Source organism: Rhopilema esculentum, chromosome 3 (genome assembly GCF_057945365.1).
Source record: "Rhopilema esculentum isolate cy_ngs chromosome 3, ASM5794536v1, whole genome shotgun sequence".
Taxonomy (NCBI): domain Eukaryota; kingdom Metazoa; phylum Cnidaria; class Scyphozoa; order Rhizostomeae; family Rhizostomatidae; genus Rhopilema; species Rhopilema esculentum.
Genome location: NC_142817.1, coordinates 7,797,304 through 7,811,078, shown reverse-complemented (window position 1 = coordinate 7,811,078; position 13,775 = coordinate 7,797,304). Strand labels below are relative to the sequence as shown.

General features: G+C 37.2%; 1 protein-coding gene across 2 annotated transcripts in view; it reads left to right on the top strand.

The window, feature by feature from the left end:
• LOC135692540 (uncharacterized) overlaps positions 1-13,573 on the top strand; it is a 32,140-nt gene extending 18,567 nt beyond the window's left edge. For both annotated transcript variants that reach the window (XM_065210702.2, XM_065210703.2), the window contains exons 8-23: positions 342-428; positions 1,243-1,314; positions 2,408-2,479; positions 2,732-2,803; positions 3,121-3,192; positions 3,799-3,870; positions 4,024-4,176; positions 4,506-4,577; positions 5,245-5,316; positions 6,019-6,182; positions 6,381-6,625; positions 7,381-7,525; positions 8,446-8,733; positions 9,327-9,602; positions 10,117-10,155; positions 10,556-13,573. In XM_065210702.2, coding sequence (XP_065066774.1) covers positions 342-428; positions 1,243-1,314; positions 2,408-2,479; positions 2,732-2,803; positions 3,121-3,192; positions 3,799-3,870; positions 4,024-4,176; positions 4,506-4,577; positions 5,245-5,316; positions 6,019-6,182; positions 6,381-6,625; positions 7,381-7,525; positions 8,446-8,733; positions 9,327-9,602; positions 10,117-10,155; positions 10,556-11,454 — 2,800 coding nt within the window. In that variant the 3' untranslated portion in view covers positions 11,455-13,573. The remainder of the gene's footprint in view (positions 1-341; positions 429-1,242; positions 1,315-2,407; positions 2,480-2,731; positions 2,804-3,120; positions 3,193-3,798; positions 3,871-4,023; positions 4,177-4,505; positions 4,578-5,244; positions 5,317-6,018; positions 6,183-6,380; positions 6,626-7,380; positions 7,526-8,445; positions 8,734-9,326; positions 9,603-10,116; positions 10,156-10,555) is intronic.
• Positions 13,574-13,775: the final 202 nt, after the last annotated feature.

The window sequence follows — 13,775 nt, the reverse complement described above, 5'->3', positions numbered from 1 at the left end:
ATAAATCATTTTGCGTAAAGGGAAATTCTAGACTTCGCCTACGTCAGCAGATAGAATGACGAGAATATCTTTCTGTACTTCTTAAACTTCAAAAAAGAAGCACACAAAAAATTCACATGCAAAATTTACAGGTTTTTAAGACATGACAATTTTAAGAGACATCGGCGAAATTTTAGGATAAGGTCATCAATGGGTATTTATGAGAATAAAGTTTGCAATAATATTGATAACAACGATTTGCAAACATGATAACATTGCAATTGAAAACGTTTTTAAGGTAGATAGGATACAATGCTTGTAGACTAATAAGTGGCAAAAGTCTTACATCTTGTTTTTTGCAGAAAACTTGGTTACAATAAGCTAAGTTCACTGCAGTGTCAAAGTTGTAGAGTGGAACAACGACGACATTTTCAAAATGTGAAAATCCTGTGAGTAGTTACTTGTGAATCTGCGTCTCCATTCAAATTTGCTTTCCTTGACCACCTTGTAAATTTTGGTGCCCGTCCAACGTACTTTCCTATGACTTGTGTACGTAAAATTTCAAGATAACCGCGGAGTTTGAAACGTTTAAGATTGACATTTTATAGATTGGTAATTGCAACGAAAGCTTAAGGAAATGTAGGTACAAATCGAAGTTTTAAGAGAGAAAGAGTGGCGCCTTTGATTTGTCCCTTGTTTTTACCAATTGGCGAACTTTTCTGTCTATTTATATCAAGGCTTCGGTTCTGATTTAGACCGACTTTAGGAGTTCCCAAAATTGCTGTAAAATGTCCGTTCGTTTTCCCAGCATGTATGAATATCTCAATTGTTCGATTGTGTGTGATGCATTCATTCTTTCTGTTCGCTCGCTCACTGTCTTATTGCTTATCAAACTTTAAGCTGAATTATCAAGTGGTTGCTTCACTGGCTTACTTAGTCTTAAGAGAAATCCGTGAAATCCAAATGGGGAATTTTATAATCCCAGAGGAATGCATGTTGAATAAGGAAATCCCCAGAGATACCGTTTTTCATTTGTTTTGTTGGAGTAGCGATATGTGGGATCCTTCAATCGGAAATGGCGCATTTGTTTTACTTGGATATGGGTATTTAATAGATACATACGGCAGTAGAGCAATTCTCGAACACACAAAGAGTTGGAAAGTTGACAGTCTTCCTTGTTGCCTTTTGCTAACAGAAAATCTTTGGTCTTACGTAAATATTTGATTATGTATTCTGACTTTGGTTTTACTGTTCATTTTTCAGAGAACTTAATAACAATGAGATTGCCACCGGAGTCAATTTTTTCTTCTCACATTTCCCATCACTTTTAAAGCTGTGAGTTTCTTATCATATTCAAATCTATTTCAATATTTTGACTCTTGAAGTTATCAACAATTTTATATGCTTTGTCCTCGAGAAGCACGCGCAAGCAGTGTCCCAAAAACTGGCTGCTGTAAGGGCTGTCGCCGTAAGGGTTGTCGCCGTAAGAGTTGTCACCGTAAGAGTTGTCACCGTAAGGGTTGTTACCGTAAGGGTTGTCACCGTATGGGTTGTGGCTATTCGGATGATGGCTGTAAGGGTTGTGGCCAGAAGGATAGCGGCTTTATGGGTGAGGGCCTCAAGAAAGGGCATTAAAAGCAATATAATTTCAGGCTACACTTTCTTCCAATTGTGGTTGGATTAAGGTCTCGAACTTTTCTCCCATTTGCCAAAGGCTGGATGAACATGACTTTGCTCATAGGACCAGTTTTATAGATTTTTCCAACCTTTTTTCAACCTCTTCAAAAAACTTTATATATTAAATTGAATTTATTCCCAGTTGTTGCTTTTTAGAACATTTCCTTTTTTGATTTAATTTACCAATTAATTATTTATGGGAGAATGGGATTTGGGAAAATATGCTGAGCTCGTCGCGAGTTGGAGTCCTGCTCTTACACCAACTTATTGATTTAAACTTGTGTATTACTGTTGCTTCTCGATATTTGACAGTGATAAGCAGTGCGTTGCTAAGGAGCTAGATGCTGTTACTATATTTGGTATATCAATCGCTAAACATTGTCATAAAGACGGGGGTGTCGTATTTTGTGCTACAGTATTAGACCCTAGAAGAAAATACCACGAGTCTCATACATGACACTTAGACATCAGAATTTGTATTATCAAAAATCAAGGACAGATTTTTGGATTTCACGTTTCCTTCACCCAGTCCTATGTTGATATTTGTTAATAAAAACACATGCGCCAACATACTAAAGGGTTCAGTTTCTCTTCTTTACACATACGCAAGTGGCTATTTAGTCGTAAACTACTGCTTATAGTTTCAGGTCTCCACCAGTCCTGAAAATATGTTCTACAAAACCATATTTTGTCTAAAATACCCCCCTGTAACAGTGACATTATTAAATTGCAAAATTATCTTCTTTCGTAGATATCTTTCTCACAATCGGTTTCAAACGATCAGTGTGGGTGTTTTGCATGGAGCTTCACAACTGGAAGAGTTGTAAGTGTCTCGAAATCATGATTGCCTCTTTTAGATGGAATGGAACGATCATTCAGATCTTTTTGTGAATTTTGAATGCAAAGCTTTTTCAAATTTTTCCCTTTCCCAATCTAATCTTAGACAAGGCTCTTCTTTCTAAGTATAATTAGTTCAGCCATATGATTGGTGTTCGTTCAGAGATGTCTAATAAACTATGTTTTTCCGACTTCTGAGATTAACAGGAGCTCATAAGCAAACTCTGATCTTTTTTAGATACCTGAATGGGAACAGCTTGCAGTACCTCACTTTCAATATGTTCTACATGGGGAAAAAGTTAAAAGTATTGTAAGTTGACTTTTCCACAGCACGGTTTTCTTACAGTTTTCTTACAGATTGTTTCTAACGATCAAGGACGAACAAAGTTTCTATGCCAAGAAGCTGTCATTCTGCTTGACCAGCTATTGGCCAAATTGTAATGAATTGGGAGTCAATATGAAGCCTGTGTCATCAAACATGTTTTCCCTTGCAGCAGTTGAGATTTTAACTTTCCAAACCAGCTTCTAACATATAAAATGCATATTGCAATATTCAACATGTGTGTCAGGTAGTAGTTGAAATACTAAAGGTTTTTGTTGAAGTGATTTTGCTTTCTTTCGTTCCAGGGACATCAGTGAAAACAGAGTTAAGGGAATCGAGCCAAGGGCCTTTGAACAGGCGCTTAACATTGAACAACTGTATGTTTTCTTCAGCATTTTTCTTATTATAGCTTTTTAAAAACCTTAATTTCAAAAGCAACAAAAAAATCAATGGTTGTTTCATCTTCACTTTATAGTTTTTTCTCAGTTAAGTCTTTTTCTAATGTTTTTTGATTTATTTTATCCTTCTACCAGCGCAGAATACCAAATCCAACCTATTTGCTTCATTTTCATTAAATTTCATTTGCGACTAAACCTCTGATGGAATTGCCAAGTAAAATGGACGCCCAACGGCCCTAGTGAAAGCAATCTTTAATAAATTCTTATTCTTCTAAATAATAAATTTTCATTCAGTTTATTTTAAACTCCCTTAGATACTTTTCATTGTAAAATAGTTTTAGATATTAATTTGTAAATACCAACATTATTTGACAATATTATATAAGTAATTGTAATAATCAAATACAGAATATTACACAATAAAACGAATAGGTATCAAAGAAGTAAGAAACTGAACGGGAGGAGTTTTTTTGGGCCTAAGTCTCTGAAGATATTTTACACTACTACGACCTTTAAATCGTACTTTTAATTTTCATTTATTTACATATTTACTGTTATATTGATTGCATATTGTACGTTTATTAGGAATCTTGCCGGAAACCGCCTCAAGAATCTTGTCTCGCGCCCGTTTGCACCTTTGAAAAAGCTTAAATATTTGTAAGTATGCAAATCAATTTTGATTGACAGTTGTTAAATTATTCCTATCCATCAAGTCAATGACTTTCCCTTGTCCATTGTTTGCTCGTTAAACCTGGCGTTCCTAGAAATGTATATATATATATTTATAAAGTATCTATTTGCTGTTTGCAGAAATTTGGAAAGAAACGAAATCAGAAAGATATCAAAATCGGCCTTTGAAGATTTATTCTCTTTGCTGCGATTGAATTTGAGCAACAACCAAATATCTTTAGGCCAGAGTGACCTGGATACCGCATTCAAGCCATTGCTACGTCTTCGATCTTTGTAAGTATGCTCGCACGTTGTCAAATTTTTTTAAGATGTGAAGTTACAAAATTCTGCCATTAAAGTTTATGTATAAAACATGTTAAGTATCATGGTTTGCTTCATAAGCCGTGGTTTTTGCACTGTGGATTCAAACAAAGCAATCCATACCAAAAATGATTCTTTAGAATGAAATTACTTTAATTGTTTCTTAATTGACTCTCAAATAGTATCGCGTTTAAGACCTACTTAAAAAGTTTCTTATCTTCCACCAACATAGGATGAAATTACTCAATCTTAGGATTTCGTTTTTACAGCTCCGTAATCTATTGTGTTTTTTGTCCACACAGGGATCTTTCCGGAAATCAAATAATGCTGATTCCAAGGAACGCATTTCGTGGACTGCACAATCTTGTTTCGCTGTTAGTACCCTTTTCCTTTTTAAACATTAATAATAATTAGAGTAGAACTGTTTAGAAATTTTTCGGTTGGACTTTGTGGATTTCTTTAAATTAATGTTGTCATCGGCAGCTTTGGAAAATTATAAATCGAAAGGATTTAACTGATTATACCCCTCAAGTGACTTTGAATTTCGATTCTGTATTACTACTTAAAATGCGATCCAGGAATCTAAAGGAAGTTAAACCTGCTCATTTAATTTAGGAATTCGATTCCATAATTTGATTTTGTATCAGTGTAGGGTCTTAGTCATGTCGGTGAAGGCTGTTTTCGAAATCGTAGGGCAGCTGTTTTCAACTGTTCTCATTTTTCTGTACTTTTGTCTCCCATCTGCATTTGCAAAGGGAAGAAATAGGGCCAACAAATTTTAAGATCACAATTTTGAATATATACGGGTTTATCGGTTATGCACCTTAGTTTCAGACCTGTTCAGTCTTATAGATCTACAAGTTGATGTCTATAAATTAAACATAGAAATATATACATATATTTATACATGCTAGTTATGTATAGAACATGACGGTTCTCAAATGCTACTCAGTTTCACGCTTTATACGATCATCAGGCAATTGGTCATTATGTTTTTTATATGAAGTTATATCCTAGTATTGACCGCCAATATTTTTTCAGGAACTTGACTTCAAATGATGTTATAATTGTGCAGCCCAGAGCTTTCTCAGATCTTACAATGATCTCAGAGATGTAAGTTGGCCTTTGTGTTTATGAATATGATTTTTTGCACAATGTGTATGTAAAGTTAAAGAGGAGTTGTTTTTCTTGTTTTCCTGTGTTTTCATCGTCTGCTATTTCTCTGCAGTAGTATTTTCATGCTTTATTATCGTCCATTATCATTTATTCTTTAATTTCATTTGTCATCTAATTTTTTTGACCGCCCATTTTTTTAAGTCATTGCTGGAAATTGATTACAAAACTGTCATATTTGAAAAGACTTCAATTAAAGTATGATTATAAATTATTAGGTTAATTCATTTTATCATGAATAAATGTCATTAGTAATGTAGTTATTGAAATGCTTTCCTATTGGAGTTTTGACGGCTCAAAAATCAATTAAAAACTTACATATTAATAAAGAACGATACACTTTCTGACTTATTGGATACGTTTGAAAAACTTTTCCTTTCAAATTGTGAAGAAATACCACAAGAACCGTCCAGTTTTTTAGGGCAATCCTGCGACAGAACTTATTAATATACTGTACATATTTTTTAATTTCAAATTTTTATCATGGTGCATGTGATACAGAATAAAATTTATTAGTAATAAATAGGCCACTTTGACAAAGTAGTTTGTTTAGGTTCCAGTCTCAAGTTTTGTACCCTTGAGTATTGTCCCCCCCCCCTTTTCGTAACGTCGTGAATTGATTTTTCAATGTCCAATCCTCAGGAGGCTGATTGCTCCTAAGTTAATTTGTGACTGTTCTACACGATGGCTCCGCAATTGGGTCAGGCTGCACTCCTTCGAGAAGACTGTTATTGGCAAATGCAAAATGCCTTTATGGCTTAACGGGAAAAGCCTGCTCGAAATCGACGACAGTGAATTTGTTTGTGGTAAGATCTTTAAAAACTTGAATATCTTGGAATCTTCGATTTTACCGTGGAAATATGTAGAGATAATAGTAGAGATTTTTCTTATAGCAGATAAATTCCATAAAACATCTGGTACCTAGCACCCTTGTTTTGACATAAAAGTATTTGTTTCATATATCTAAAGTATTTCTTTCTAATTCTAAATTTTTTCACTTTCAGCATCAAAAGTAAATAACTCAATAAAACCAGAAATCATAGTCCATCCTAAGACACAAGAGATCCGAAGACACTCGAATGTTACTCTTCAGTGTGTTGCCACAGTACTGTTTCCAGATACACCACAATTTGGATTAACATTAGATGACAGAAAAGCAAGAACATCGATGAACATGGAATGGTATTATTACGGGAGTGATGACACCGAACGTTTCATCGAAGACAAGCTTGTCAAAACCTCCCCCCAAGTAAGACCATTTAAGAATACTCAGTACATGACACTTTCGTCTTTCTTTTCCATCAGTATCATCTTTGTACGCTGGATAAACTAAAGAGTTGAGGGAATTGTGATCACAACATGTCATTTCACGTTTAAAATTTTTTCAATGGCAACTTTGAAATACACCGACTAAGCATTTAGCCCGCAGTATTGTATGTATTTATGGGGTTTGTAGTCATCGCCATCATTTGCATTCTTAAAAAGGTATTGAAAAGTCTTGAAATTTTATCTAATTAATGTGGGTCGAGGTTGTTTGCGAGGCTTCGATCTGCATTCAATTTCTTACTTTTCATGCGAAATTTTACCAGCTTGGATTGATATAACTATTTAGGCAGGGAACCGCTAAGGAAACAATCTCTATTAATTTTTAGTTTAAAGACAATCTCTAAGAGCAAATGATGGCAACGAAATGACGGGTTGTCTTATTTATCAGTACCACTACCTAACTTAAATTCGTGCCATGGGCATGTCTGCCATATGCGCCCTTGGCAAGAGAATTACAGCTTATTAATGCCAAATTTAGACTAAAAAATGAATAACTCCTGATCATGTTGAACGCTATCTGATCTCTCAGGGTCCAGGTGTCACCCCCCCCCCCTTTTCCCCCCGAATCTCCCTAAAATACCCGCCCTCTTCTAAGTACCAATGTATAGACTGAGTTCCTATGACTAATGAAAGAGGCTTCCATTCACGCTAATTTGCACCGTCTTAATTATTTTGCAGAAACATATTGGTATGCGTGTTTATCGTCGAATGAGCGAGTTGACTTTGCGGAATGTTGATTATACTGATGTTGGACGATATAGGTGCCATGTAAGGAACTTTTATGGGGACGAATGGTCGCAGAAAGCCAATCTAACCGTTGTTGGTGAGACAGTTAATTGCTTGGCTTTGTTTGTATATCGCTTAATATTGTTGCACACGTTGTACATGTGGACATTTTATTTCTCATCGTCACGGTTTCCATGACTGTGGCATAATGTTAGGCAGCACAAAGTGTCTATTGGCGCAATAAACATCATGATATCGTTCGTATGAGTCATAATATGACAGCAAAGCCACGTCTTTTAAAGTGCGCTATTATAAACCTGCAATCTCCACTTACTTTAGTAGTAAATCTCTAAGGAGAGCGCAAAGTGTTATCGGAAAGTTCTTTTCAGAGATCCATGGCTCTTTGTTTCTTCAGGGCATCATTTGCCCCCCCCCCCCCCTCTCCCCTTGGTCTACAAAGCTATTGGTAAGAACCTTTGTTTTGAAACTGGTAGATAGACTCTCTTTTCTTAAGTGTGTAGGGGGTTTTTCTTAAGAGTAAGTCCGTAAAATTTCTTGAACGTGGGTTAAACAGCAACAAAATTATCTTTATCTACCAACCCCAAACCCCCATTCCCAGTCTGGACAGGCCATGTTACGCCGCTGGTGTTTTTGAATATATTTGTACTGAAGTTATCTCTATTAAAACTTCTACTTTCATAAATGTAGAAAATAAGAATTACCGCAACGGGCCGGGAACAAAAAACAAGGAACACAAATAGATTAAAAATATTTAATACCCAGATGTGGATCGAAGTAGGCCTATCAGAAAAACGCAAGCACATGACCGGTACAGTTGTCCAAAGTGAATTAAAGCTACCATTATATAATTTACTTGTGTTCTCGACGCGTTGCCATGTTTCCTTTTTTTTTACATTTTATTTCATTTCATTGCATTTCATTGCAGTCCGTCGAGCAGTTTGCTACCGTGGTCTTTCCTTTATTTGCATGCACTAAATATGCCTTTTTCTCGCACAGTCTTTCCGTACTTCGTCAAAAAGCCGAAGGACACTCGAGTCAGGAGTGGAGTCTCGGTCCAGATTTCATGCTCGGCCAAAGGGAGCCCAGTGCCTAGTATTAAGGTGAGCTGGAAGAAAGGTGGCACGTTTCCAGCGGTTGATGAAAAGCGGTTTTGGATTAGCACCAGTGAAGATGGCTACAAATTTGGAATCAGTAACGTGAAAATTCATGACAGCGGAGAGTACATTTGCTCAGCTTCAAGTAGAGTTGGAACCATCAACTCGAGCATGATTCTCACGGTTATAGGTATGTGGTTTGCAGTCTTGTTTCCTACCCTTATGTGCTGGAGCTTTCCCTTTGAAAGCATCGTGTTTCCAGTACTGCATCAATAACATAACCCAATAATTTGTGTGGGTTACAAATTCCTTAAAGTTGATAAGGGGAGTAACAAAACGATCGTGTGCCCGCACGCAATAGTTTTCAGTGTGATTCCAGTAACTCGAACTCGTGATTTTTCAAACTCTGGATAACTCGAACTTCCATTAACTCGAACTGTTTGCATAACCCTTGAACCTTCTCTAAAGTAATTGAAAACCCAATTGTTTCGAGCATTCGTCCACTCAGACTGTTAATATTTCCCCCTCAAACCCCCCCTAATGCATTTCAACCCCCTTATATCTGTAACATTTGTTAACTCGCACCATTTTCATCGCCCCTTTTACCGAAAGCTCGAACCATCGGAACTATACTGTAGTTCAAAAGTCGCAATAAGGCATCAATTCAAGCTGTTACACTATTCCTTTTGCTTTATTCTTTGCGTTCATTTTCCAAATTATGCTGCATAAGTGGCCTAGAGGTTTTTTAATGGTACCTCATTTTGCGAAATTATTGACTTGCAGCCCAACCACAGTTTGTTCGTCCAATGAAAAGCAAGAAAGTGATAGTCGGCAGCACTGCTGTATTCGAGTGCATTTTCACTGGCAACCCAAAGCTTAAAGTCGAGTGGTTCAAGAACAACACCAAGATTGAGAAAGGGAAGAACGGCAGGTTCACTGTCTCGGACCAGCTACTGATCATTCTAGGGGTGCAGTTCAATGATGCCGGAACATATGCTTGTCGGGTTTCAAATACACTGGGAATGAAGTTCCAGACAGCTAAGCTGGCAGTTGTTTCAGGTTGGTTATTTTGTTTTGTGATTAAATAAGATATTAATTCTTTAATATTAGGTTATTTTGTTCTACATTTTAAGATACAACAGGACATGTTAGGATTAGAAATAGCTTAGTTGTAGAAGGCTAGAGTTGAATTCACACGATGCGTGAAAAATGGGTATCAACAATCATATTTTTGTCAGTTCGGATAGGGCCTAGCATTTTTGTTTGTGATGGACCACATGCTTTAGTCAGAACCTCTTTAGTCTGTAAGGCCTTGAAAATAGGTCACATGCCATTTTGATATGGTTTGGACAGAAATTCAAACCAAAGGAATTGAAAATCAACAACGCTGGTGACTTGTATGATTTTTTTTGTAGTATTATTGTGGCCTATACGAAGAAAGCTCTGTCTCTGTCTTACATTCACAGATACCTGACTATTCCCTTTAGGGCTGAAGGAATATGTTGCCAATAAACCGGCAAATTAAGCTCCTTCTAGTGTTTTACAGTTGTTTAATTTATTGTCTCAATTTCAGATGTTTCTGCAATCACAAACGCACCTGTGAATTCAAAAGGTATGCTATTTCCATTTTTTTCTCAATTCACTTATGTTTATACTGCAAATTTACCCAGTATTCAACTCAAATTATTTTGGTATTTTCTGCAACTGATATTTATCGATTGTTATTATAAAAAAGAATCATATGTCAAATATAATTGCATTAAATTCGCCCTAAGGCAATCTGAAAATGAAGTCTAAGAACGTAATTTCTCGTTTGGAAGCTCGTATAAGTGTCTTAACTTTTAGTCTGTTTTAAACGTATTACGTTTATCGTCACTTTATGCTTTCAATTTAGAGAGCGTTTTTCACAATTTCTGGCAAGGTTTGAAATGTAAGTGAAATAAAAGATCAGAAATAAGTGGCTTTTTTATATGAATTTTATAAAGTATCACGTCTTCCTGTTGTATTTGTAGCAATGCCAGTAAAGTTGTTCATTGGCATCATTGTTATCACCGTCATATCAGTGACAATTCTGACGTCACTCGTGTGGGTTGTGCTCATTTGCTTGTGCAAAGGAAGGCGAAATCGATATCCACGCGCCAAGCAGCGACAGAATGTCAGTGCAGAAAATACTGAGCACCAGGAACCCGCTGGAGATATACAGGAAAACTCGAATCCCTTTACTGTGCCGCCTCTTCTTGTCAATGATGGCAGTGGTCTGGTTTTTGGTTATGGTCATCTTTATCCCGATAATCAGAGAAACATTACTGAAAGAGAGATACTTGCGCACATACGAGGCGAAGGAAGTTTATCCGAAAGTATTCCGTTAATGGCGGCAAAGAAATCTCAACTAAGCGACTCCGAGGCTGCAACATCAGGATCATATAATGATCAAAGAGTGGATGACGTTGTCTCAGAACCTGCTCAGCGATCACACGATACATCACATGATACATCGCAGAGGTTTGGCTCGCAAGCTTTTTATGATAGAATCAAAGGAGTTGAACCGAATAGTAGTTCAACCGACGCGTTGAAGGATAGTAAAACTACCGCTTCGCCGCGCAAAGACATGATATACTGCTCGTGTCCCGCCGATATATCGGACGGTTTACTAATAAAATCTGTAAGTGAAACACCACAGAAAAGAACTTCTTCATCGGGGAGAACTTCACACAAAAAGCGGGTGCCACGTCGCCCGTCGCACGCGTTACAGCGGAGAGATATTGACAATGAAGAGTACTATAACAACTACAATAATGCGTCTTCGAGTGGAGTCGAGTCAGGGGAAAGTTCATCGTCCTCTGACTCGGTGTCTGTCACGAACTTTGACGTCACTCGCGCGAAAAGTTCTTCGATATTAGCAGCTGTATAATTATTAGGTTGGTGGTATGTTGTAACAGAAATCGCCTTTACGTGAACAAATTATATTTGGGTGGTTGTCGATAATTTACTGCATTCAAGGGAAACTTCACCTAAAAGAATAAGGGGTATGAATACATTCATGGTGACCTCGTCTTCCTGGAATTAGCCCCATCGTTAAAAGAGGAGCCGGGTATCTCGAGGGACTGTCGTTGCAAGCCCCGCTGTCCTTGTGTTTGAGGTGAATACAAGGGGGTTTGGGGTGACTTATCCTTGCAATTTTCAAACGAATATTCTCTAGAGGATATTCAAAATATATATTTGGTAAGAAAAACGAAACATACCTGTGACACTGGCACGTAAACTTTGGAAGACACATTTGGACGCCTTGAAACCGTATATGTTAGGCTTCCCGGTTTGATTAGAAGCTTTCAGAACAACCTAGCACATATGCAATTTTGTATGTTCAAAACTTTGTTCATCCAAACTTTTGTAAACCCTTTAACCCCTTAGGGCTATTTATGGGCATTGGTATTGTAAATAGTCTTGATTCTTGGGCCTATGTTGCCCCCTTCATGGGGAACTCAATCAGTTCATTTGAACGATAAATTCTTGTATTTCCGGGGGTTGAAGGGTTAAGTATTGATGCCTTCGTTAAGAGAAAATTGCATCGCATGCACATAATTATGTAATTATAAAGAGAGAAAGCTTTTTCACCTGCACGATTGAGCAGTTGCAAATGTTCTTTAAACTTTGTTTTTAAAGACTATTGCATTTAATGCAATACTTTTTGTTGTTAATTTTCAAATTTTATGACAAGATTGTTTATATACCCTAATTTATTAACACTACACGATTGACATGGGAATGTCTCGGAAACTATGCTTTATCGACACACGTTGCGCATAGGGAATCAATCTGTAACAGCTAATATGATCAAGAACTCTGTGTTAGGGACTGCTGAAGCAGGGTAAGGGGGAGGGGGTTTGTTGGGGCTTCAGAGCCCTAATGATTCCTAGAAAGTACTTTTACCTATTTAATATATTGTGGTTGCCCCTAGTTTTCAGTTTATTGAAAACTTTTTAGGCCAAGCGAACCCTCCTGATTTCCAAATATCCGTAATATGATCTGCAGTCACTATTTTAAACGGTATAAACGTCTTTCTTGGGTATACAAGGACGATAGTTCAAACCAAATACCCGACCGGCCTTCAAAATTTTCTGGGCTCAGATTTTTCGAAAAGCTGTTACAAGGCTATTACAAGGCAACGCGTGTCTATTGCATTTCACATGAATAAAGCCTACGATAGTGCTTTTTATTGTTTTCTTTGTAGTTTGGCTGCTTCATACATTTTCATGTTCGCATAAACAGATCCTTGCATTAAAGGCATGCTTAAGGCTGTCACGGTACAGGCATACTCGTTTTCCCTGCTATGGTTTGGAAACGAAGCTGTTTTAACATGGTTTCTTTGTGAAAAATGAGACGGTTTTTCTAGCTAAGGATACTTGTGGGGTTCTACTCACAATCTCTATTCTGGGTTCAGGAATTTTTTCCTAGTCAAGGAACACACCAATAATCATATCTTACAGCCTGTTTCTTTTGTTGTTCGGTGCTTGGAACAACTTGTTACTAGTTTATAGATTTTCTTAGAATGTTGCCTAAATATGGGAAAGTTTAGCTCCACTTGATTAGAGTAAAACATTTCAATGTAATTGACGAAATGACATGAATTGGCAGCCGAGATAGGCCTAATTATAAACCTAAGAAACTGTTCCAAATCTTCCCATTATTCTTCCTAGTGTATCTGTATTTGATGTGTGCCTAATCCCTTTTTACCATGCAAGTACCCTGCCTGCTAAGATCAAACTACACACTGCACCCTTCCAACAGTTTTGTTTGGTTGTGTTCTTCATGCTCCCTGCCTTGGAAGCATTTTACGAAGAGCAATCACGAAACGGGGGGCTAGTAAAGCAAGCCAACTTTTTGGTACGTCGATTTATATTGCCTGTTGTCATCATTATTTGTAACTTATTGTATCACCTTTGGATGAATTAATTTGTTTGTGTAAAGTTGTACATACTAGAACTTGTGACACGATGAATTGCTATTAAAACCAAAGTCAAATTTGAAAATTGGTTATTTTTGTTGCATGCTATCTATCCAACACATTATTTACTAACAGAGATCAGGAGTGTGTTTAGGGGAGGGTTCGTTCTTCATTCGGACGGTACCTTTTGGCTCCTAAAACCTTTCTAATAACGACGTGTTGCATGCAGGGCCGCCGATAGGCGGCCTGGACCCTGGGGCAAAGTCCCGGTTGGGGCCCAAGAGTCG